Genomic DNA, 23,556 nt, shown 5'->3' with positions numbered 1-23,556 from the left:
CATGGATCCAAGGGCGTCCCAACAGTAGGTTGAATGATGCCTTGATATCTATTACTTGAAAAGTAGTGCTATGTTCAATGACCCCTACAGTAACAATCATGGTGATGGTTCCAAGGGCTTGGCAATGAGCGTTGTCATAGGCCCTTATGCCTTGTGTGGATGGAGTTAAGTCTTCATCCTTTATCCCCAACATTTTAGCAGTGCAAAGTGGGCATACATTGATTAATGAACCATTGTTTACGAGGGTCATTGGCACATTCATTCTTTTGCACACCACTGTGAGGTTTAAGGTTTGTTATGTTTATCACCTTCCGGCGGTAAGTCTTTATTAGAAAAGATGATTAAATTGTGGGGATTGGGGAGGTCACTTGCGAGGAAGTTGGCCAAACCTTCTGGAGTAGTCTCGGAATTTATTCCTACCGTTGCTAGAGCATCCATTACTGCAACCCTATGCTCATGAGACGAAGCTAGAAGCTTCCAAACATTCATCTCCACCTTGGTCTTTTTGAGTTGCTTGACAATGTCATTGTCTTCAATAATGGGTATTGGACATTGTTGAGTTGTAGGTATAGGCACAGTTGTGGCTGGTTGTTGTACTCTCCCAGACCTTGTAAGCACAGTGATCGGGGAGTCCTCATCCCAAATGTCATCATTGTCTTCAAGTGGGCAGAGCGCAGCAAGTGGTGATTCCACCATATCCTTGAGGTATATGTCTTCATCGTCACTGTCCCAAATTCCATTGATGTTGGTATTATTGTCCCACATTCTACTGGCATCCATTCTTGGGATGTTGATGAAAAGTTTATCCATTCTTGGGATGTTGATGAAAATTTTCCCATCATCTATAAGTCCTTGGACATATTCCTTGAACTTGAAGCACTTTTCAGTTGTATGACCTCCAAATTGATGATACTTGCAGTAGAATTTTTCCATTCTTCTAAGGGACTCGAGTGGTTTGGGTTCAAGAAGCTTGACCATACCCCTGTCGAGGAGCATGTCAAAGGCTTTTTCATAAGTAGTGCCTATGGGTGTATAAGCCCTCTTGTTTCTTTTTTCTTGTGGCTCAACAACTTTGAAAATAAATGGCTTTCTTCCAACGATGTTTGGCCTATGAGAGGAAGAAGAGGCATCACACTTTTTGTAAGGATAGGCTTGCTTTCTAACTTGTGTACTTTCCTATAAAGGACTTGAAGTTCAAGGCTTAATTCTTGAAGAGCGTCACAAAGGTTATTCAATTCCACATTGATGGAATTTTGGTAGGGACTAGCAATGTCCTTATTGGTAGTCTCGTCTTGGAAATCAGTCATGGCGTCAAAGAAAATTTCCTCTTCTTCTTCAACGGCATGAATCTCTTCCATTGAAGTATTTTCAACCGGCTTAATAAGCAGTGATGGATCTAATGGTTCTTGATCATCAGAAATTGCCAAGGAATCAAAAAGTAGAGAATTATTGATGCTTGGCTTCTTACTAGCAAGAGGCACTGGAAGTTTGTTGTTATCAATCAAGTACTGAATAGCTTCTTTTAACTTCCAACAACTTTCAGTAGAGTGGCCCCTACTTTGATGGTATTTGCAGTGTGCATTTGGATTCCAATTGGATGTTCTCCTTTCAGGTAGAGGATCTTGCATTGGTCCAATAGGAGTAATAATCCCTTTGGCATGGAGTCGATCAAAGGCGGTGTCATAGCTCATCCCAATAGGGGTGAACTCTTTCCTTAGTTGCCTTCTTGACCCTGGGTTATCCATGGCTAGGTCATCATTAAGATTAAAGGTACTAACATTGTTACTAGAGTGGGTGTTCTTGGAAGAAGAAGGATTGTCGTTCTTCTTTCCTTTCCAGCCACTGTTGTTACTATTGTTAGCATCTTTCTATTTCACAATGTCATCTTCAATTTCAATACCTATATTATAGACAGCTTTGAAGGTATTCAAGTTGCATTGACATTTCAAGTGTTTTTGGTATTTGTTTTTGGAGGTTCTTAATGAACATTCTTACATATTCCTTTTCACTCGGAACTTCAATCATTCTAGCAAAAGTTTCCTTCCATCTATTATAAAATGCAGTAAAACCTTCATTCTCTTTTTGCTTGAGAATTTCAAGATCCCTATGATCGGTATCTACTTGAATATTACATTTGTATTTATCAATAAAAACATGTGTAATGATCGCCCAAGTAGCAATTTTGTGGGCACCCATATTAGCATACTAGTTCTAGGGAGAGAGAGAAGAGCGAAGGGAAAACCTTCTTGTAAATCCCCTTGATCTCCATGATTGTCTCAAAAGCCCTCAAATGAAAGTAAGGGTTTGAACTTAGGGATGCCATTGGAAGAGAACTTCTGTGGAAGAATGTCTTTGTCCACTAAGACCCCTTTAGAGCTTATACTAAGGTATTTGTAATTTTTGGATATTTGACATAGACTGTCTTTGATGCGCTTGATCGTCTCCGTTGGTACTTGCTTGGTAGGGTCCTCAGCCCTTTCCATTCGAGTGCTAAGTCTCTTGAGCATTTCAGCAAGGCCATTCACAGTTTCTTGGAGTTTATCAAAATCTTCTTGACTGGCTGTCATTCTTATCTTTCTCCTTTTTTTGAACCGGTCTATCAAAGAGGAGTACTTGTATAAAGGTGTTGTCTTTGATTAAACATCCTTCTTTCCTTGACCAAACGCTGTAAAATTAAACCATTGACTCTTTTAATGAATTGACTTGAATTGACTGGTACTTTTATTGGGTTGAAAAAGCAAAAAATGGGTGCATATTTTGGGAATCAAGTATGGGGATCAAATCAGGTTTTCAAACAACATGGTTCATGTTGGGAGGATAATATCCGACTTACCCCCCTAAAAAATGACGGAAAAACGCACACAATACACTAGACATGGTCATGGTGAAAAGACATACACAAAAGTGTGTGCAATGACTCGTGAGTGAAAGTGATATGTTCAAGACTTGTGTAATGACCACGGGACTACATATGTGATTAGACTCAACAAAAACCAATTAGGACCTCGTATATTCATTAAACTAGTTAATTATGGGAATTAGACTCGACGCGAAGACTCGAAAAGACGAACCAAACCATCGCGTGGCGATGGAACTGTCGAAAAACGCTGGTTTCATCGCAGCGTGATGAAGCTAACGTTTCGCGGCACAGGCCAGAATTTCGCGTCTTTAATGGAATGTTAATCTAATCTGTTTACGGTGATTCTTTTGAAGATGTAAACCTATAGACGGCTAAGTCGAGTACGTTTAGACTTTATAGGTTCAAATTAAATAACCAATTTAATGAGCAAAGTCTTTTTAGTCCTTGGTTAGTTTGTTAGATTATATTTACAAGAAACAAATCAACATAAAGGGTTAGTTTAATCACAAGTAAGGATATGCACAAGTAAGAGATGCACAAGTAGTCAAGTAGTCACAACATGATGCAATGAGTTTGCAACCTAACCATGGCTCTAGTTTTCTAAGGACAAGGATTATGGTGTCAAAAGGGTCCATAGTTATGAGTCTAGATGCATCGCGCGGAAGTCTTACCTTAGAAGGGTTGGCACGATGGATGGGACCCAGCAAATTAAACTCGCTTCCATGGTTTGGTGAATTCACAATCTCAAAATGCACCCATTGTTGCACGGAGCGTTCATTAGGGTGGTTGGAGCGTGAATTCCCAAGGGCTAAAACCATATGTAGAACACATATGGGTTTAGAAAAGTCGAAAAAAACTCAATCAGGAAGTAAAATCGGCAAAACAGTACTAGAATTAGTCAAAACACGAAAGCAGGAAACTAGCGCAATGTCATGAGAACTCGGCGCAAGAAAACAGGATCTGTCGCGCAGCGACAACTCTATCGCGCCGCGATAGAGCTGTCGTTTGGCGATGGTCTCTGTCGTCTCGCGACAGTTCCAGCGCGTCGCGGCAATTCTGGAACTCGACGTTTTTTCCAATTTTTCGTAGCGCTTATTCGATTTTAGTTGTGAAAGATATTTTTGGCTATTCCTACGTGTAAATATCCTATTTTTGACGCATTACGGATCACTTTCCAATGCGAACCTTTTTTATGCTTATGCCACAATGTTAATCAAAACTACGCACAATGAATATCTAGAATTTTTCAAGTCTCATCCACTCATTCTAAATCGATTGCCAAAATAAATTTTAGGAATCAAAATAAGAAATCCTCCCCAGTGGAGTCGCCAAAAACTGTAGGGAATTTTCAAACTCAACCTTTTGAGCCCCACTGTATTCATTCTTTTAGGCATGGCGGCGCTCAAAAGGGAGAAAGCTAGAAATAGAAGAGTCGCCAACAAGTTTTAGGAACTTGTACACCGTTCACAGGTGCAAAGGTTACACCCCATTCATGATCACGGAGATCGCTAACACCATAGTGGTTCAGAACCATGACTGGATATTCGGGGATGATGGTACGAATCCAACCTAAAAGAGATTGAACCTGCCCTAAACAACCTCCACTTAATTCTTATGATATTCTTGTGCGCTTTTTGATTAACATACATACATCATGTTAGCCCTAAACATGTTTAATCTATGTTGGTTGTGGAAGGAATGGTGTCCTTCCAACAAGTGTATTATTCCGATAGAGGGTTTTGAATTATTAGAAAGCTAATTCTTAAGTAAGGTCAAGTGATCGGAATGCCTAGGTGGAGGCCGCTTCCGATCAGTAATACTAATGCATAATTAATATTACGGCTTAATCTTGACTGAACCCTTCGGGTCCCACCCCAATCGAATAACCGAACCAAGACGACGAATCAATCCGAAGGATTAGATGAGTCATTAGAGTATTACGAACAAAGACGTTGGATATCGATCTTAGAGCGTCGAAACCGACCGTCGCAAGTCGAGTCAAATTTAGAATTCGACGGGATGTAGAATTAAGCAAGCGACAAGTCCGAGCCAAGTCGTAGCCTCGCATTGGCCTAGCCATGCAAGTGCTAAGCTAGACAAGGCCTCCAACCCATGCGTACCATGCGTGCCTAGCATTACCCAGCACACGCACATCGCACAGCACGAGCATCGCAAGATGCGTGCCATGCGTGTGTGTGTTGTGGCTATGCGTGCATGGCTAGGCATGGTTGCTAGCATAGCAACGCCAGCCATCGCAGCATGCTGGGCATCGCACTACACAGCCCGCAGCATTGCAAGGCAAGCAGCACGCAAGTGCTTGCTAGGCCTCGCTAGCACGAGCATCGCAACAGCGTGCTTGCGTGCTAGCAACAGCCGCATCCTTGCTAGCACTCTCACCTCATAGCGCTAGGCAGCAACAGCGAGCAATGCATGCATCGTCTGCTTGCTACACGCATGCGTGTGCGAGCTGGCTGGGCAGCCCAGCCTTGGTGCTAGGCGCCAGCTGGCAGCCTTGGCAGCCAAGGCAGGTTGCCAGCCAGCCAAGTGGCGTGGTCAGCCTGGTCAAGGAGGGGACCATTTGCTTGGTGTTTAGCTTGGGGAGAAAGGTGTTTTGGTCCTTCCCCCCCTCCTCCCGCTTGGTGGTCCTCACCAACCTTTTCTCTCCATATGACACTTGGAGCTTGTTGATTGTTTTGCATTTTAATTTGTTTTTTATTAAAATAAATTGAGGGAAAAATGCAAATCTCCCACATTGATGGGAAAAGATAGATTACGTCTCCTTTCCCTATAAATACCCAAGTTTTGGGTTTGGGAAAAATCACTTGAGTTGAACTCAAAAAGGCATTTCCTTGAAAGTGAGAAAACCTTTAAGTTCGTAATACTCTAGTTTTTATTTGGTCAAGTCCCGACTAACCTTTGGGATAAAGACCGCTCGGGTCGGGTCGAGGGTACGAGTCATAGGAGGTCGTCGCACTTGCGAGGTTAAGCTTTCAAGTAAAAGCTCGGGATCGAGCGAAGCACGCTTCGAGGGTAAGAACGTCTTTTCTCTTTCTCTCTCTTTTGTTGTTTAATTATGCGATTGCATGTTTAGTTGCTTTAACTAGTGGGCGGGTTTTATTCCTCGTAGTGTCAGACACTACAAAACCCAACAGCGGTATCGGAGTCGAGATCATTTTAATTATTGTAACTAATAATTAATTGAGGTGGTTTAAAATGGATTTAAATTCTTGTTTTGCTTTCTAAATAGATTAGAAGCTCATTTTAATTAGTTTTAATCTCTTATTTATACTAATTTTGGCCAACGAACCTAGATTTCGACTCAAAAATAGTGATTTTTGGGTGGAATCGATGTTCTTAATCGTTTTTGAACCTTAAGGGATGTCCAGAAGCCAAAATCCACCCAGAAACATGCTTTTCGAGGGGTTTTTGGTTTTTGACGAAAAATTTTAAATCTTTAAACTTTGATTAATTTTTGCATGTTAAAGGGAGATTAAATGCATGGTTGCATCACTAATCTATAGCAATTATAAACCTTATTAAGCATGTTTATGAAGTCATAATTGGTGCTTAATTTGGTAAGTTCATTTTTCACATAAACTTGAAATTTTCACATTTTTGCAAATAAATTGCTTCAAGTGTGAGTGTTTATAGTGAATTTGTAATTTTGAAGTCCCTTAAAATATCAAAGATCCAATCTTTAATTGTTTATTTGGTTGGAACTTTGCTTGCTAAATTCCATGTTGAACTAATTTTTTGGATTTAGTCATTTTGATTGATTAAAATCCTAAAGGTTCAAAACTTGTGATTGAAATTTAATCTTCATATTGGAAGATGTAATTTTTTAATGTTACACAAGTTAATGTTGGAAATTTTTCATTAGATGAAGGGTTAATTTTTCCAACCCCCTTTAATTTTGTCAAATCTCATTATTAATTTATGTTGGGTTAAATTAATTATGAGTATAGCCCTTCAATTTTGTAGCACCAAGATGAACCTAAATTAATTTAAAAGAAAGGTTCTTGAATTAATCTTGGTTTGTGCACTAAAATTGACTTTATTTAAGTCAGACTTGTTATATTTTCATTCTTGCTCAATGTTTATTCTAAAATTAATTTAGAATCAATTTTATGTCACACATATATCAGGATTAAAATCCCGAGATAAAAGCACGCAAATCAAGGCAAAAATCGCCCAAGCGCCACCTACGGCATGTGGCTGCCAAGGTGCGCATGGAGGTGCTCGTACCTCGAAATGTTGTTGCTGTGTGGCGGGCTAGGTGCACGCTATGTGCGTGCTTAATGCGTGGTGCTGTGTGGCTATTGAAAGATGCCCGCAAGTGCTGCTGAGCAGCAAGGCATGCGAGCTCCAGCAAGCCAAGCCACACACTGCCAGCGCCAGCATGCATGCACGCATGCGTAGCATGCTGCGAGGTTGCTGGTGCCAGCAAGCGTGGCGTGCTCTGCTAGGCAGGCATGCCAGCACCCAAACACGCACAACCATGGCCTTGGTGCCTAACAAGCCTAGCCCCATGGCTTGGATGCTAGGCACTCGGCATTGGGTGAGCTAATTTTTGCGTTAATTGGGCCGGTTTTAATTATTTTAACGAGGCTAGGCCTGGGTTCCTCCGGCACTTGCAAAATAATTTGACAAAATATGGGTTAACCGGCTTAATTAATTGGATTAATTAAGTTGGTTGCGGAATTTAGTGGGAGCTTCATTAATTACTTGAACTAATTGCGTCTTAATCACATAAAATGTTAAACAACTTTGACTAGTTTTAATTAGGCGTGTTAATCGCATTAACCACCTAAGTTAGTTACTAGTTTGAGCGTGTTATACATTGTTACTTGTTTTTGGTTGTAAAATGCATGGGCCATTCACAAATAGTGAATAGATGAATGGAATGTATATTGTTTTATAGGTTTTGTGAAAATGGCAACTAGTGGGGCCCGATTAGGATAGTAAATACGGACTGCGATCCATTATGTATTTTTGTAAATCTAAATACGGTCTGCATACCGTTGCGTATTTTTGCACCATAATATTTAGATTAATTCTAGTCGTAGTAACTAGTAATTTCATATTTGGCGGAGATGTCTCAAGACGGCGTTTCTAAGAAGACAAGCTCAAAGGATGCATCGAAGATCCTAGAAGGCTCAAGGGGTCATGCTAGTTGCTAAATGCATCTTTTACTTATGTTTTATATATATATTTGAGTTTATATATGATTGAATGGTTTGATAGATGCATGTTTAGGATTTTGAATGTTGCGATGATTAATTAAGTTCACTTAAATCAACCAACATAGAAACCCTAGGTCCCTATAAAATTGAGCTAAAATTTGCCATTCCAAGAACAACACTTACCGAACTAATGCGCATAGTGATGGGCTACGCCAAAGCGAGGCATCACTAACTTCCCTAAGAACGTAAGGTATACTAGGTATACAAGTTGGTCTTGGTTAAGCTCAACGACATCAGTAAGGAGTCCTTAGATGTCGTGGCAATGGAGATAAAATGTTAAGAATGCATTAGATGCGACGTTTTATCGAACCAAGAGTAGCTTGGAGCTATTAGCAATTGGATTGCTTACCCTAAAATATTGAGTGTTAAGACAAGCCAAAGCATGCTTAATCACTTTTTGATTTTTGGGATCTTGGAATCATTTTATTCTCTTGAAATTTTACACTTACAAGGACATCAAGTAAATATCGACTTAAGAGTTGCAGATTTTATACTTCCAAATAGGCAATGGGACAAATCCAAACTTGTTACCATGTTGCCAAATCATATTGTTGCTCTTATTATAGGCATCCCCTTGCCTTATACAGAAATGACAGACACACCAGTATGGGGCCCCACCCCTACAGGACATTTCTCAGTCAAGTCGGCCACATGGATAGCGCACAATCTTAATCAAGATATGCCTAAATGGCCTTGTCATTGGATATGGAAACTAGATATTCCCCCTAAGATCCAAATTTTCTTATGGAAAATGCTGCATGGTAGTCTTGGGGTTAGGGATGTTCTTCAAAACAGGAGAATTATTCCTTTTGGAGAATGCGCCCTTTGTAATTCCTTCCCAGAGACAGTTGATCACTTATTTCTCGGATGCGAAAGATCAAAAGAGATTTAGCAGCATCCTTTAATTATAAATTGGTTGGGAAGTACCATTCCACTAGGGAATTTGTTTCCCATCTTAAACAACCTTAGAAATAATAACTCCATGCTCACTAAATTTATTTTTTTAGTATGGAGTATTTAGAAAGAATGTAATTCCATAATTTTCAAAAATGACACTTTAGATGTCCCTCGAACTTTCCATCGAGCGCATTGCGCTCGAGGAGTGGAAATGTCGCACTCTCATAGATACCTTTTTTTAGGTCTAGATCTCCTATACAACGAAACCAAACCCATTCTCACTACCTACCCACCAACCCCACACCTCACCAGGTCGCCTGGGAGGCCCCTCCTTCAAAACTCTTTCAAACTTAATTTCGATGGGTCACTCGGAAGCAGCAGGTGTTATCATAAGAGAAAGTATCGGTACTTTGATTGCAGCCCGCACCTTCAACCTTGGCAATACCAAGGTCTTCGTCGCAGAGGCTACAGTACTCCACAAAGGCGTTCTTCTCGCTATCCAGCACGAGGTTCAACATTTACACATTGAAGGTGATAATCTCCTTGTAGTTAATGCTCTTAAAAGGACCTGGTTTACTCCATGGAAAATCGACCACATCATTACCGACATCTAGACTCTCCTCCAGCAATTTCACCATTGGGAAATTCATCACATTTACAGAGAAGCAAATAGGGCAGCATATTGGATCGCAAATGTAGGACATCTTGTTAGTGATAACATGGATATTACTCTTTGTACTAACTCATCGTTGTACCCTATTATCTCCTCAGATGCGCTAGGCACTCCCCTCGTGAGGAGGGGTGCCTAACGATTTCCCTCTTTTTCTTACCTTAAAAATAAAAAAAAAATAAAAAAAAAGACTAATGACCGTCCACATTTCTAACTTAAACATGGGCTTTGAGTTTGGGCTGCCCACTCTCATATTTGGGCTTGAGAAGATAGTAGTAGAGTTCTTAGCAAATGAAATTACTTATATGCTTCTACAAACTCATTACTCCCTCGATCTCTATTTTTTTTTTGCCCCATTTGACTTTTCATGTTATCCAAAAGACGTGTGCAAACATTTATATCTTCATTTTTATATACTTAAAAATTACAAAAATTTGATATTAATAAAATATACAATTAAACAAATGAAACAAAATTCTACATGACTATATTACCTTTTATAGAACAATAGGAATTTATGGTCAAAATTTTCAAAGTTTGACCCAACTTTTGGCAATGAGGCAAAAAAAATAGGAACATAGGGAGTATTTGGTAATTACCAACATTTAGATATTTAGCCTAAGTCAAAAATTGGAACAAAGGTTGTACAATGCTTAGTTCACTTTATTTTTACTTATTTCAAATTAAATTAGAAAAAATAAATTCTGATCATACGTTATTATTTTATGTGCGGTTTTTATAACGAACATCTTTAATTTTTCAAAAATTATGGAACTGCATATTAATATACGCTAATTCATAAGGAAAAATATTATTAGAACATATCATCAGAAGAAGAATTAGTTCAAATAAAAAATAAAATAAAATAAAATTATGTTCAGATTAGATCAAATAAGCTAAGGTGAACTAAACATAGCATTAGTAGTGATAGTTGAGAAAAACTAATCAAACTCAATTATATATACTCTTATGAAGTGTGTGATATGAGGATAGAGAGGTAAGAGGGTGGGATGAGGTTGAAAATTTGAAATTGGTTAGTGAAATATGAGAAAAAAAAATGAAAAAAAAAAAAAACCGTTTAGTATTTGGGAATAAGATTGAGATAAATATATAAAACACTACCATATCTCTACCTTCCTACTGTATACATTAAGGGTACATTTGTCTTTTTCTTATTTATCCCCTCCTTACACCAACCCTCCCTAAATTTAGAACTGGTGGAATAAGAGGGGGGAATCCAAATCCCTATCTCCTTAAACAAGCAACAGATTTCTATTAATATATTATAATTTCTATACCTTTATCTCTATTTAAAGATGTTTGTGACTTGTGAGTCATATATATCTTGCATTGAGTCCTTTATACAAATTTGTTGTGTTGTACTATAATTTTCTATCCTGTGGTGGTACTCAAGCAAAATTCCATGAATTTCGATGTGCTTTGTTGTGTTATCTTCTACCTTGTCGTGTTTTTTGCGAAAAAAAGTGACTTCTGGACTTCTAGTTATAATTTATATGTTCGTATTATTTACATACAATCGGTATTTCCTTAACAATTCACTAGAAACTAGCAACAATTACCGGAACTACTAAAAACTTTGAATCTAACAATTGTACTTACAACTCTTCTACTAGTTACTTTTACTACAACTAGTAACAATTAAAACTTGCCAGAGCCTTTATTTATCTTTATTTAGGGTGATGAAATCATAACCCTTTGTATCTCCTTTACCATGCTCCTTTAAGTTGCAAGAGAATTAAATGAATAAATCAGTAACTTGATTATATTAGCCAGTTTGCTGAGGCATATAATGGTCATCAGTGTGCAAATGTAAGATGATGATGATGAAGAGGTACTCAATTGAGTTGACTCAATCTTAACCTTTGTACATAACCCATAACCTATATATTATATAAATTTTTATATATAATTTGTATAATATAAAGTTTTGATATTATTGACCATTTTGTTGTAACATTTATGAAAAAGGGTGCAACTTCCCCAACTGTTAAGATAATAATCATGCAAATTCTTACGTAGTCCACATGTTTTTATTAATTAGAGGTTCGGTATGTAGTAAATTAGCTGCAGCAAAAAGGCTAGATGTGTATTAACTCTTTGTATAATGATGAAATATTTTTTTTTTTTGATAGAAATAATGATGAAGTATTTACTAGGTAGAGATGTAATGTTTACTCACTGATTCAATATTCATGCCTTTCTGGCGCAATGAAGAATGATTGCTTTTGCAATCTAGCGTATAGGCCGACGACAAGTGGAGGTTATTCATCGGGCTATTATCGGTCCGTCTTGTGAATGGGATTGTGGATCGGAACTTAGAGCCCAGCCCAACACTTATTAACACTTTTAGGCCCATCTATTATTTATTTCTTTTCAAACAAAATACGAAGAAGTTATTTTAAGGAATTCGCAATCAATCAAAGTAATTAGATGAATTTGAAATCATTTCAAATAATTAGATATGAATGATTGCGAATGCATCTAATTCCTTTGATTAATCTAAATTGATTTTTATTTATCAAACTATTTTTAATATTTAAAAATTAATTTAGATCAATCAAAATTAATTATATATTTTTTCAAAAAAAATAATAATTATAAATAGTTAACTAAATTATGATTGGTAAAACTACTATCTTAATTTGTTAATGTTTCGTTTGAAGTTTAGATATAAAAATTGTATCAATTCAGGCCATATTCATAACAAGTTAAAACATGCACTATTTAATTAGCTTGGATGATATGAACAATAAAAGGACTTCGTGCTTTTATAATATTAGTCAGTGTTCTCTTAATCTAATTCAAATATAATCTAATAAAAATAATTTGAGTTATTTCAGCTCAATAAATATAATTTTGGTTTAATACAGATTAAAAACTATAAAGAGCAAATATAAAAGAGAATTATTAAAAACAAATTTTAATCTATAAAAAAAATAATGTGATTTTAGTAAAAATAATTTAAATTTAACAAAAATAATTTGATTTTAGTAAAAATAATTTAAATACAGTAAAAATAATTTCAATTCAGCAAAAATAATGTGAAATGAACAGAGCCCTAGTTAGATGTTTGAATTTTAGGCTTTTGTTTGGTTGATCTGATTTTTTCTGCAATCATATTATTTGAACTTATTACGGAGTATATTATTGTCTGCACTTTTTTTTTTCTTTTTTAAACTTATCTGAACTTATTTTGTTTGAATTTAGGCCCCGTTCTATTCACCTTAAAATAATACTTCCTCTATTTTCTTTTAAATGCAACACACCTTTTGACACGCTTTTCTATGAGTTGATTAGAGTAAGTAAACACATGAATTTAACAAAATATTATATTGAATAATTTGTCTGTTTACATTGCTTAATTCTTTCCTCAAAGTACGTGCCGTAAAGTTGTGTTGCATTTAAAAGGAAATTGAGGAAGTAATATTTAGTAAAAATAATATATATCAGTTCTATGAAAACAATTAAGTTTAGCAAAATAAGTTAATTTATAAGTTCTGTAAAAAAAAAGTTTTAAGAAGTAAAAATCGGTATTCTAAGAACAATTACAACATTGAATCAATAAAAATAAGTGTTAATCAATAAAAATAATTTAATTTCAGCAAATATAATTTAAGTTTAGTGAGGTGAAAAAAAATAAGGCCTGATTTGAAATTGTCTAATATAATCTAATAACTGTGCTCGAAATTTTCTAAAGAATGTTTTTTTCATATAAATTTTTCTATGCAAACGAAGTATATTTTTTAAATTTATCTTTACTAAACTTATTTCTTCTAAACTTATTTTATTTAAAATAAAAAAAGATGAAATAAATAAACCCTTAGAACACTTCACTTTAGCCATCTTAATAGCGTGTTGCACCGAAAGAACTTATTTATATAAAGAAAGTGATTTTTTTTTTCTATATAAAGCATGGTTTTCTAGGAATATACTACATGAAAAGTAGCAAAAGAAATACAAATCCAACCTTAAATCATCTTTATACTGAATGATTGTTTCATGTTAGTAAAAATAAGCCAAATATTTACTAGTATATGCACATAATATACACATAATATACAACACTAACAAGGTAATCCTATTATCACTACTACATTTTTTACCAAATGCAACGGCCTAATAAAGGCTAATACGACGGTATTTTAATTGCCGTTGCAATAGAGTAGGCTATTGCCACGGATTTAAAACTAATGCTCTTAGAGGTAGAGCTATTGCCACGGCTCTAAAGAACCGTTGCAATAGCCTAGCTATTTTAACAAAAATGAGAGCTAATGCAACGGTATGTGTTGTATCATGAAAATTTTTGCTAGAAGCGCACATTTCTTCCCTCTAATTTTTTCACCAAATATTTTGAACAACACGTGTTTATTTTTCACAACTCATTCTCACACATTCTCACAGTACCCAATCTACCCATTCTCACATCACCCATTTTCTCCATTTTCCCCATTTTCTCAATTTTCCCCAATTCTCCATTTTCCCCGTCATCTCACATTCACATATTTGCTTCAACTCCAGAATTACTTCGAAATTCTGAGGTGAAAATCACGAATAAAATCATTCAAAAATTCGAAGAGGAAAATAAGCAAATAATTCTGAGGAAGTAGACGAAGGCGGCAGTCAGGAGGTGGTGGCTGATAGCGGCAGTCAAGCGGTGGTGGCTGATAGCGGCACAGGCGGTCCTCAATTTCATTCTTGCATGTCCCTTCCTTGAGCTGATTGCTCGAGATTCTGTTCAAGGTATACAACAAATTTTCGTTTTTGAGAATTAAATTTGAAGTTTTTGCTTTTGTGTTTGGGATGAAGTTGAATATTGATTTGGGGTGGCTGATTTGGTTCATTCATGGGGTAAGACTTTAGATATCCAAGTTTATTACTCTTTGTATCAGCTATGATGATTATGCTGTTTTGATTATTACTTTTTTCTTATTGCTATATCCATTTTTGTGAGCTGTGAATTATTTGTGTGAACTTTTTTTCCCTACTTCTCTCTTATGTATGTAAATTTCGGTTTCTGACTATTTATTTTTGATAATTGGAGGCCGAATTTTTTTTTTTCCCATAATTGCATGTATATATGTGCGTTGTTGTATATGGCTCATTAGCTAGCTTCTTTGGGATTGGTTTAAATGTGTTTAAATGCTTTTAGAATTTGTAGCTCTGAATCCTGATGGGATATGATGACTAGCACTGCATAGACGTTGGACTTGATCAAACTGGAACTGTTTTAATACAATCAAATACAGAACACACATCTATGTCCATTTACATTTAGTCATTTACCTTTTATGGTTGTATTTTGTGTTTATGCTTTTTTTTCACATGAGTATATTTATTTATGAATCCTGGACAATACCCATTCCTTGTACCAGCAACTAAGCAATCTCAAGAAACTGTCTTTTGTTATTTCCTTTGTATTTAGTGCCATGTTTTTATTTTCCATCTTTCTTTCCACTCAACTTGTAAAAAATTAAATAAAGACTTGTGATAATTTCTTTGTTGGTTATCCATGACTTTTTGCACAGTAAAATACCATATCTTTTTGAAGAACATAAGGTGTTTAATAACTTTGTTTGCTTATACATAAGGCAAGCTCAAACATATTTATGAGCTTTATCAAAAGCTTAATTTTGCTAAATTAATTGAGCTTGCAATGTTAAACTTCAACAAGTTAGTACTTACTCAAATTAAAGTTGCATAACCCCTTCTTAAAAGCAAGTTTTTCACCCTAATGCTCCCTAATGTTCCTTGCTTCTTGAATGGACTCACTAGCAAACTGGACACTAATTACAACTCTAAATTATATGTTGCCCCCTTTTTCCTACTCCTTATTTTTGCTGCCCTCCCTTTGCTACTCCCATGCTGTCATCACTACCCTCCTGCTCCCTTCCTTCTGCTGCACCCCTTTTGTTGTTGCCCCCTTATGGGGAGAGTGCTCTTGAGTGGGAACTGGTTGTACAGGTTGTTTTGTTTATTGTTTATGTTTGCATTGATCTCCATGAGTAGCTTAGGTGATGTATGCCTTATGGACTGTGTGGAATCCTGTAATTGAGAAGAATGTATTTGTTTTTTCATGTGTGGTGTAGTCTTACCAGTTAAAGCTTGCATAAGGTGGATTGTTTAACATATTTGTCCTCACTCATGCATTTGCTATTTAAGTATATGAAACTTTGCCGATTAGGTTGTAGGTATATGGATTAGACATTGATGGGTTAGGCATTTTTACTCCAATGTGCTCTCCTATTTACTGTTTAGTTAAAGAAGTCACCCAAAGCCTTTAGATTTAACAGAAATTATTAGAAATTACTGTTATTCAATCTTTGAGATGTGTATCATTGTCTGTGTGTGTGTGACTATTAGCTGCACCAAGGGCTTTAAAAGAGGCTTAGAAGTCTGGGTCTGAATACGTAATTCATATGAGAAGGGTTTGAAGCAAGCAATTTCTGCAAATATGGTTTATCTTGATTTGTATTGTTTATTTGATGATGGCTCTTAAAATACTAGAAGAATGATTATACTTTGATATGGGTTCTCCCTTAATATTATTAGTTTTAGGATTTTTAACGCTCCTTGCTAATTACACTTGCCTCTTTTTAACATCTCATTTCTTTTCATTGTACTAGATTAATGCAAAGTGGGTCATAAATTTGTATGAATACAACTTCGATACTCCTTGCTTATTACACTTGATAAAGTTGTCCTTGGCAATAGAAATACACTAGTTTTAAGTATTCTGATTATTAGAGTAGTTCTCTTTCTTCCTAGTGGTTGTAAAGCAGATTTTATTGTCAGTTCTTTCTAATTGATTAAAGTAACTCTCTTAATTCTTAGTGAATGGATTAAATGTTTTTACAGTAAAAATTAATTAAAGTAACCCTCTTAATTCTTATCCAAAGGTATGGATAGTGGAACTAAAGAGTGGTGGATGTTTGCCAAATGGAGTGATGAATATGAGCGGGGAGTAGATGAATATGTACAAAAGGCTTTTGCTTCTAAGTCTCAAGGAAATCAAATTTGTTGTCCTTGTGAAAGTTGTCATTATTGTTTTTGGCGTCATGAAAGTGTTGTGAGAGATCACCTTATTTGTAATGGCTTTGTTCATCGAACGGATAAGTTATCAGAGTTAGGGATTAGCATTGAAAGGGAACAAACTATTTTGGATAATGATGAAGGGTCAAACCCAAATGATTTTAATGATGACATAGTAGGGTTGTTGCATGATGCACGTGATGCTTTTAGAAATGGGTCAAATGACGAGGCCAAAAAGTTTTTTAAGTTAGTTGAAGAGAGCCAGGAAGAATTGTATGTCGGTTGTAAAAATCATTCAAAACTTTCCTTCATGATCCGACTTTTTATTTTGTAGTGTGATCATAAGCTAACTAATGCTGCTTTTGGAGATATATTGGAGCTTATAAGGGAGGTGTTACCTGATCCAAAACTGTCGGCTTCTTTTAATGAAGCAAAAAGTGTTTTGAAAGTGTTCACTACAAGAAAAAGGCCAAATTCCGACGGAAACAAAATTCCGTCGGAAATCCTATATATTTCGGCGGATTTATATTCCGTCGAAAATTTCCGACGGATTTCCTACGGAATAAACATCCGTCGGATTATATGGACATTCCGACGGAATATTCCGTCGGAAAATTTATATTCTGACGGAAATAAAATCCGTCGGAAGGTTCCGACGGAATATTCCGTCGAAACATTTAATTTCCGACAGAAATAAAATCCGTCGGAAATTTCCGACGGAATATTCCGTCGGAAAATAATTAAATAATAAAAAAAAAACAGCGCCCTTTAAAACCTTAAAAAATACCTAAAAAACCTATTCTATCTCCTCTCCTCTCCTCTCCCCGCCTCCGTTCTCTTTCTCTCTCCTCTCTTCTTTCCTCTTCCCCTCTTTCTCCTTCCTTTCCAGCCTTCTCCTTGTTCTCCTTCCTTGGCGCAACTCCTCCTCCTCTTCCCTTCTTTCTCCTTCATTCCTCTCCTCTTCGCTGTTTCTCTTTCCTCTTCCCCTCTTTCTTTTCTTTTTCATTTCGTTTTCGTTTCAAAAACAACAACAACAACAACAACAACTTCTAAATCGATCTCTTCTACAACTACAACAACAACCAACGGCCGGCCACACGTCACCGACAATCAACATCGCCGGCAGCCGCATGTACTAGCCAAAACAACTTAGGTTTGAGTGTAGATCTTAGGTTCTTGTAGATCTTTGAATTTTGTATGTAATTGTAATTGTGTAATTATATATTTTTTTTTTTCGTTGTTTAATTTTCGATGTTTTGAATTTTGGTATTTTTTTCATTAAATTGTGTTGATATAATTTTGTTTATTTGGATTTTTTTTCGGATGTTTAATTTTTGAATTTCGTTAGGATTTTTGTTTGGATTTTTTTTCGTTATTTGGATATTTGGATGAATTTGTTTTTTTAGATTTTTTTGGGTAATTCGGTTTTTTTTTTGCGTTTTTTGTGGGTGGTAGTGGTGGTGGGTTGGGGGTGGCGGGTAGTCAGGGGGTAGGGGGTAGTCAAGGGGTAGGGGGTAGGGGGTAGGGGCAGGGCAGGGGGTGGTGGGTGGGTGGTGTGTGTGGGTGGGCTGGGCTGGTGGTGGTGTGGGTGGGTAGGGGGTAGTCAAGGGGTAGAGGGCAGGGGGCAGGGCAGGGGGTGGTGGGCTGGTGGTGTGTGTGGGCTGGGATGGTGGTGGTGTGGGTGGGTATGGGGTAGTTAGGGGGGTGGGGTAGTCAGGGGGGCGCTGGGTGTGGGTGTGGGTGGGGGTGGTTTGGGCAGGTGGTGGGGTGGGGTGGGGGTAGGTCCGTTTTTTTTTTATATTTTTTTATTGACTTTTCCGACGGAAAATTTCGTCGGAATATGCCTCTTCCGACGGAAAATTCTGTCGGAAATCTACCCACCTCCGACGGAAATTTCCGTCAGCAATTTGCGACGGAATTCCAAATAAAGTCAAAAACAGCGCCGACAGAATTAGATCCGTCGGAAATTCCGTCGGAATAACACCTTCCGACGGAATTTCCGCCGGAAAAGGTCGAATTTCCGACAAAGGCTGTTACGACAGACTAACTCCGACGGAATTCCGTCGGAAAGCCTGATTCCGACGAAATTTCCTATGTTTCCGACGAAATTTTTCCGTCGGAATCTAGCTGTTTTCTTGTAGTGTGTTGGGGTTGGATTACACTAAGATAGATGCATGCCCGAATGATTGCATGATATACTGGGAAGAGCATGAAAATGCAACAAGCTGCCATGTTTGTGAGATGCCAAGATGGAAGTCAAATGACACAGAGAATGACATACAAAATGAAAATGGAAAGACCTATAGGATTCCCCAAAAGATTCTTAGGTATTTTCCAATAAAGAAAAGGCTTCAACGACTATTTATGTGTCAAGAGACGGCGAGATACATGACTTGGCATGCTGATGAGCGTGAAAATGATCATCTTTTACATCATCCAGTTGATGGTCAAGCTTGGAAGGAATTTTATTCTTTATATCCAAAGTTTGCTGATGACCCACGTAATGTGAGGCTTGGGTTAGCCACAGATGGATTTAGCCCCCAATGAGCATTGTCCATAGTACATGGCCAACTATGTTGATTAATTATAACTTGCCTCCTTAGATGATTATGAAGCCCGAGTATTTGATGCTAGCCTTACTAATTCCCGGTCCGTCTTCCCCTGGCAATGACATTGACATATATTTGCAGCCACTTATCAAGGACTTGAAGGATTTGTGGGAGTTTGGGTTGGAAACTTATGATGCTTCGACTAATCAAAGGTTTGACATGCATGTAGCATTGATGACTACCGTGAGTGATTTTCCGGGTTATGCAATATTGTCTGGGTGGAGCACAAAAGGTTACTTGGCATGCCCTGAATGTCATTATGAAACAAATTCCGAGTGGTTGCCTTGTAGTGGTAAGAATGTGTATAGGTCAAATCGTAAATTTTTGGATCCATCTCACCCTTGGCGTCATGATAAGAGGAATTTCGACAGAAAACTTGAGGAAAGATGTCAACCTATTCTATTGAATGGAATTGATATTGAGAATATGTTGCGTGATTTTCCAAATGCATTTGGAAAGAAGCAAAAGAAACCAAGGTGTGATGTGGATGATCCGACTCTATGGAGAAAGAAACCCATATCATTTGAGTTGCCATATTGGAAGCATTGCTCTAATCGCCATAATCTTGATGTAATGCATATTGAGAAAAATGTCTTTGATAATGTCATTGCGACGTTATTAGACATTTCTCAGAAGACCAAGGATAATGTGAGTGCTCGTCGAGATTTGGTAGAACTTAATCTGATGCCAGAACTCCAACCAATAGAATTGGAAGATGGTAGTGAAGAATTTCCAAGATCTTGCTTTTGGATGTCATTGGAGCAAAAGCGTAAGTTCTGCCAGGTTATAAAAAATGCTAAGCTTCCTTAAGGTTATGCTTTCAACCTTTTCGTTGTGTGCAAGTTGGAGAAAGGAAAATAGCAGGCTACAAAAGCCATGATGCTCATTTTATGATGAATTATCTTCTTCCAATTGCTGTGAAGACAACATTACCCAAAGATGTTGCTAGTCCTTTGATAAGACTTTGTGCTTTTTTCAAAGGTATATGGAGTAAAACTATTGATCCTCGAGGTCTTGGGAAATTGCAATCCGAGATAGTTGAAACTCTATGCCTACTTGAGAGGATTTTTCCACCTGCTTTTTTTGATATAATGGAACATTTACCCATACACTTAGTAGACCAAAGTAAGTTGGGTGGACCTGTGAGTTCAAGGTGTATGTATGGAATTTAAAGGTATCTTCATGAAATGAAACAAGATGTTCGAAACAAGGCTCGGCCAGAAGGCTCAATGGCAGAAGGATACCAAGCTAAAGAATGTGTTGCTTTCATAGCTAGATTTTTGAAACGATCAAGCAAAGCCACACCCAAAGTTAATGAGTGTGGTTAAAAAAAATCATTTTCCCCTAAGGTAGGACGTCCTATCAAAGGAAAAGGAAGGACCTCAAAGAAAAAAATCGTGGACACATAATTGATCGCATTACATGGGCACAAGCGCATCGTTATGTTTTGTTCAATTGTGATTGTGAGGAAGTTGAGAAATATATAAGGTAAGATTTGTAACCATAATATAGGTTTATTACTATTAATATTATTTTTCAAATGTCTTCATTCTAACTCTGGCGCCTTAGTAAGATAAATATTTTATTTTTACAGTGAGCACAAGATTTGTGTAAGTGCTAAAAGGAAAAGAAAATGGAATAGTGCTCAAGACCATAGCATAGATTTCATGGATTGGTTTAGGGAGAAAGTTGATTTGATTCTTAAAGAAGGCCATGATAATATCCAGGACCATATTTTGTGGTTATCAAAAGGTCCCTCTCACGTTGCCAAAAAGCACACAGGGTACTTAGATAACGGCTATAGGTTTCATACCATGAAACGAGATGCAAACTGCGTAACTCAAAACAGTGGCGTCACTCTTACAGCCACTACACATAGCTTTGCAAGCTCCAAAGATCAAAATCCTGTTGTGGGAAATGTTAATTATTATGGTTCAATAACTGAAATCAATGAGATATCCTAACATGGTCATTTCAGTGTTGTCTTATTTAGATGTCAATGGTTTCACTCACAAAAGGATGATGATGAGCTCATTACGGTTAATATGAATAAGACCGTTTCTAAAGAGGAACCTTTTATCTTAGCAAATCAAGCACATCAAGTGTTTTATGTAGAAGATTTGAATAGAGAAGGGTGGCATTATGCTATTCAAATCCCTCCTAGAGAGTTTTCAGATGGTATTGATTGACATACATTTTTTTAATACTTCACTATATGTTATAAATGAGCTTATTTTACATTGCAATTCATTTCAATTTATTGTATTTACATACAAAATTAACATACTTCCATTTTTTTTCCAGATGAAACGGAGTAGACCCAAAGTTTCTGCTTCCAAAAATCAGCTTACAGAATATGAGCTGCAACAGCTTCAAAAACTAAAATTCAATGCAGAAAGAATGGAAGCCCTAGGATCGGCATCTGTTTCTAATAAGATACTTGAACAAAAAACAAAAGCCTTATTTTGTCCAAGTGCATTGCAGAATTGTACACTAGAAAATGAGAATGATGACTCTACGTCAGAATATGATGGTGAAAATGAGGTTGAAACTGATAACATTATGGCTGACAATCTCACATCTGGAAAAAGAAAAGCCAGTAAACAGGTGTTCATTTCTGTGTTGTCATTTATACAGATTGTTTTTATTGTTTATCACGGTTTACATGTAATTAGTAATGCTTTATTTTCCTTTTCTTTAATAGGTTTCAAAGCAAGTAAATAAATCATCACTTCGCCCCAAAACTATGGCTGATGTTGTGGAAGTGAATAGCCATAAGAAGCATGCAGTTGATGAAGTTCAGAACATTCTCTCACTTAAGGTTGCTAGAGTTCAAGATCAATGCATCCAAAAGAAGCAGCAAGTTATCTCTGAAAAGAAGGGATCAAAACAAGCGTTTGGTTCCCCTGGTCCCATGTCAGCGTACCTCGAATTCCGGAAAAAGCAAAAAGAAAATAATGAAGCGTTTGTAGCAAGTAATCAGTATTTGAACGATTCTCTTACAAGAAACACAAGGATTTGTGGCGCTGCATTTAATGAGAATGACAATGATGATGCTGAAAGGAATGGTGTCCTTCCAACAAGTGTATTCTTCCGATATAGGGTTAGAATTATTACAGAGTTAATTCTTCAGTAAGATCAAGTGATCGGAATGCCTAGGTGGAGGCCGCTTTCGATCAATAATATCGAGGTACAATTGATATTACAGCTTAATCTTAACTGAACCCTCCGGGTCGAACCCAATCGAATCACCGATCCGAGACGACGAATTAATCCGAAAGGATTTAATGAGTCGACAGAGTTTTACGAATACAAACGTCGGATATCGAGCCTAGGGCGTCAAGGCCGAGCGTCGCAAAATCACAAAGCGACAAATATGAACATAGCCCTAGCACCACACTGGCCTAGCCATGTGGATGCTAGGCTAGTTCGAGCTAGCATGCACCTAGCATGGCTAGGCGCAAGCCTAAGCACACTAGGTGTGCTAGGCGCACCATCGCAGCCTAGGCACACCATCGCTGGCTTATCGCAAGCAATAGGCGCACCTGGCAGCCTATCGCAAGCAATAGGCGCACCAGGCGCACCAGGCAGCCCATCGCAACATACGTGCTGGCTTGCGTGCTAGCCTTCGCATGGCAGCACCAAGCAGCGCACCATGCGTGTGCGAGGGCCTTGGCGCCAGCACATTGTTAGACCACGCACAGCAGCCCAGCATCGCTACGCACCAAGGCTGCTAGGGGATGCGTGGGTGTGCGTGAGATGCTAGTGCATGTGCGTGTGCGAGAGGTGCTGCGAGGCTGATGCGTATGGTGCGAGGCAAGGGGCCAGCATGCGTTGCTCGCTAGCAGCACGCATGCTGGCTATGCGAGCGTGTTGCGCGAGGATGGTGCATAGATGCTAGGCGTGTGCGCTGCCTAGCCAATGCGTGGGCTGCTGGGGCCAGCGCTAGCACTATGTGCTAGCAAGGCTAGGCGCTAGCACACATCACCAGCGCCAGCATCGCCCAGCGCCAGCACGCATTGACTGGCTGGGATGCTGGGGCTGCTGGGCATGTGCTAGCTGGCTGGGCTAGCTGGCAGCAGCCCAGCAGCCTATGCTCAAGGCGGTTTTGTGAGGAGGTGGGGACCAAGGCTTGGGCAAAGCCTTGGGGAGCAAGGCAATGGTCCCCCCCACCTCTCCATGGTCCTCACCTAACCTTCTCTCTCCCCTTGACACTTGTTGCATTGT

At 37.8% G+C, this 23,556-nt stretch overlaps 1 protein-coding gene across 1 annotated transcript; it reads left to right on the top strand.

The window, feature by feature from the left end:
• Positions 1 to 19,329: 19,329 nt before the first annotated feature.
• LOC110729408 lies at positions 19,330 to 21,293 on the top strand. Its single transcript, XM_021909150.1, has 4 exons — positions 19,330 to 20,098; positions 20,311 to 20,454; positions 20,679 to 20,817; positions 20,924 to 21,293. The coding sequence occupies exons 1-4, from the start codon at positions 19,330 to 19,332 to the stop codon at positions 21,291 to 21,293; spliced, it is 1,422 nt and encodes a 473-aa protein (XP_021764842.1).
• The last annotated feature ends 2,263 nt before the right edge of the window (positions 21,294 to 23,556 follow it).

The sequence above is a fragment of the Chenopodium quinoa genome, unplaced genomic scaffold (assembly GCF_001683475.1).
Source record: "Chenopodium quinoa cultivar QQ74 unplaced genomic scaffold, ASM168347v1, whole genome shotgun sequence".
In the NCBI taxonomy this organism is placed as follows: Eukaryota; Viridiplantae; Streptophyta; class Magnoliopsida; order Caryophyllales; family Amaranthaceae; genus Chenopodium; species Chenopodium quinoa.
This window is presented reverse-complemented; position numbering and strand designations above follow the sequence as displayed.

Bases quoted from the DNA above. Each gene is read 5' to 3' on its own strand.
- LOC110729408 (XM_021909150.1), top strand. From the start codon at position 19,330: ATGAAGCCCGAGTATTTGATGCTAGCCTTACTAATTCCCGGTCCGTCT. The intron at 20,099-20,310 runs GTAAGTTCTGCC...CTTTTTTCAAAG, and splicing joins GATGTCATTGGAGCAAAAGC to GTATATGGAGTAAAACTATT. The intron at 20,818-20,923 runs GTAAGATTTGTA...TTATTTTTACAG, and splicing joins GAAGTTGAGAAATATATAAG to TGAGCACAAGATTTGTGTAA.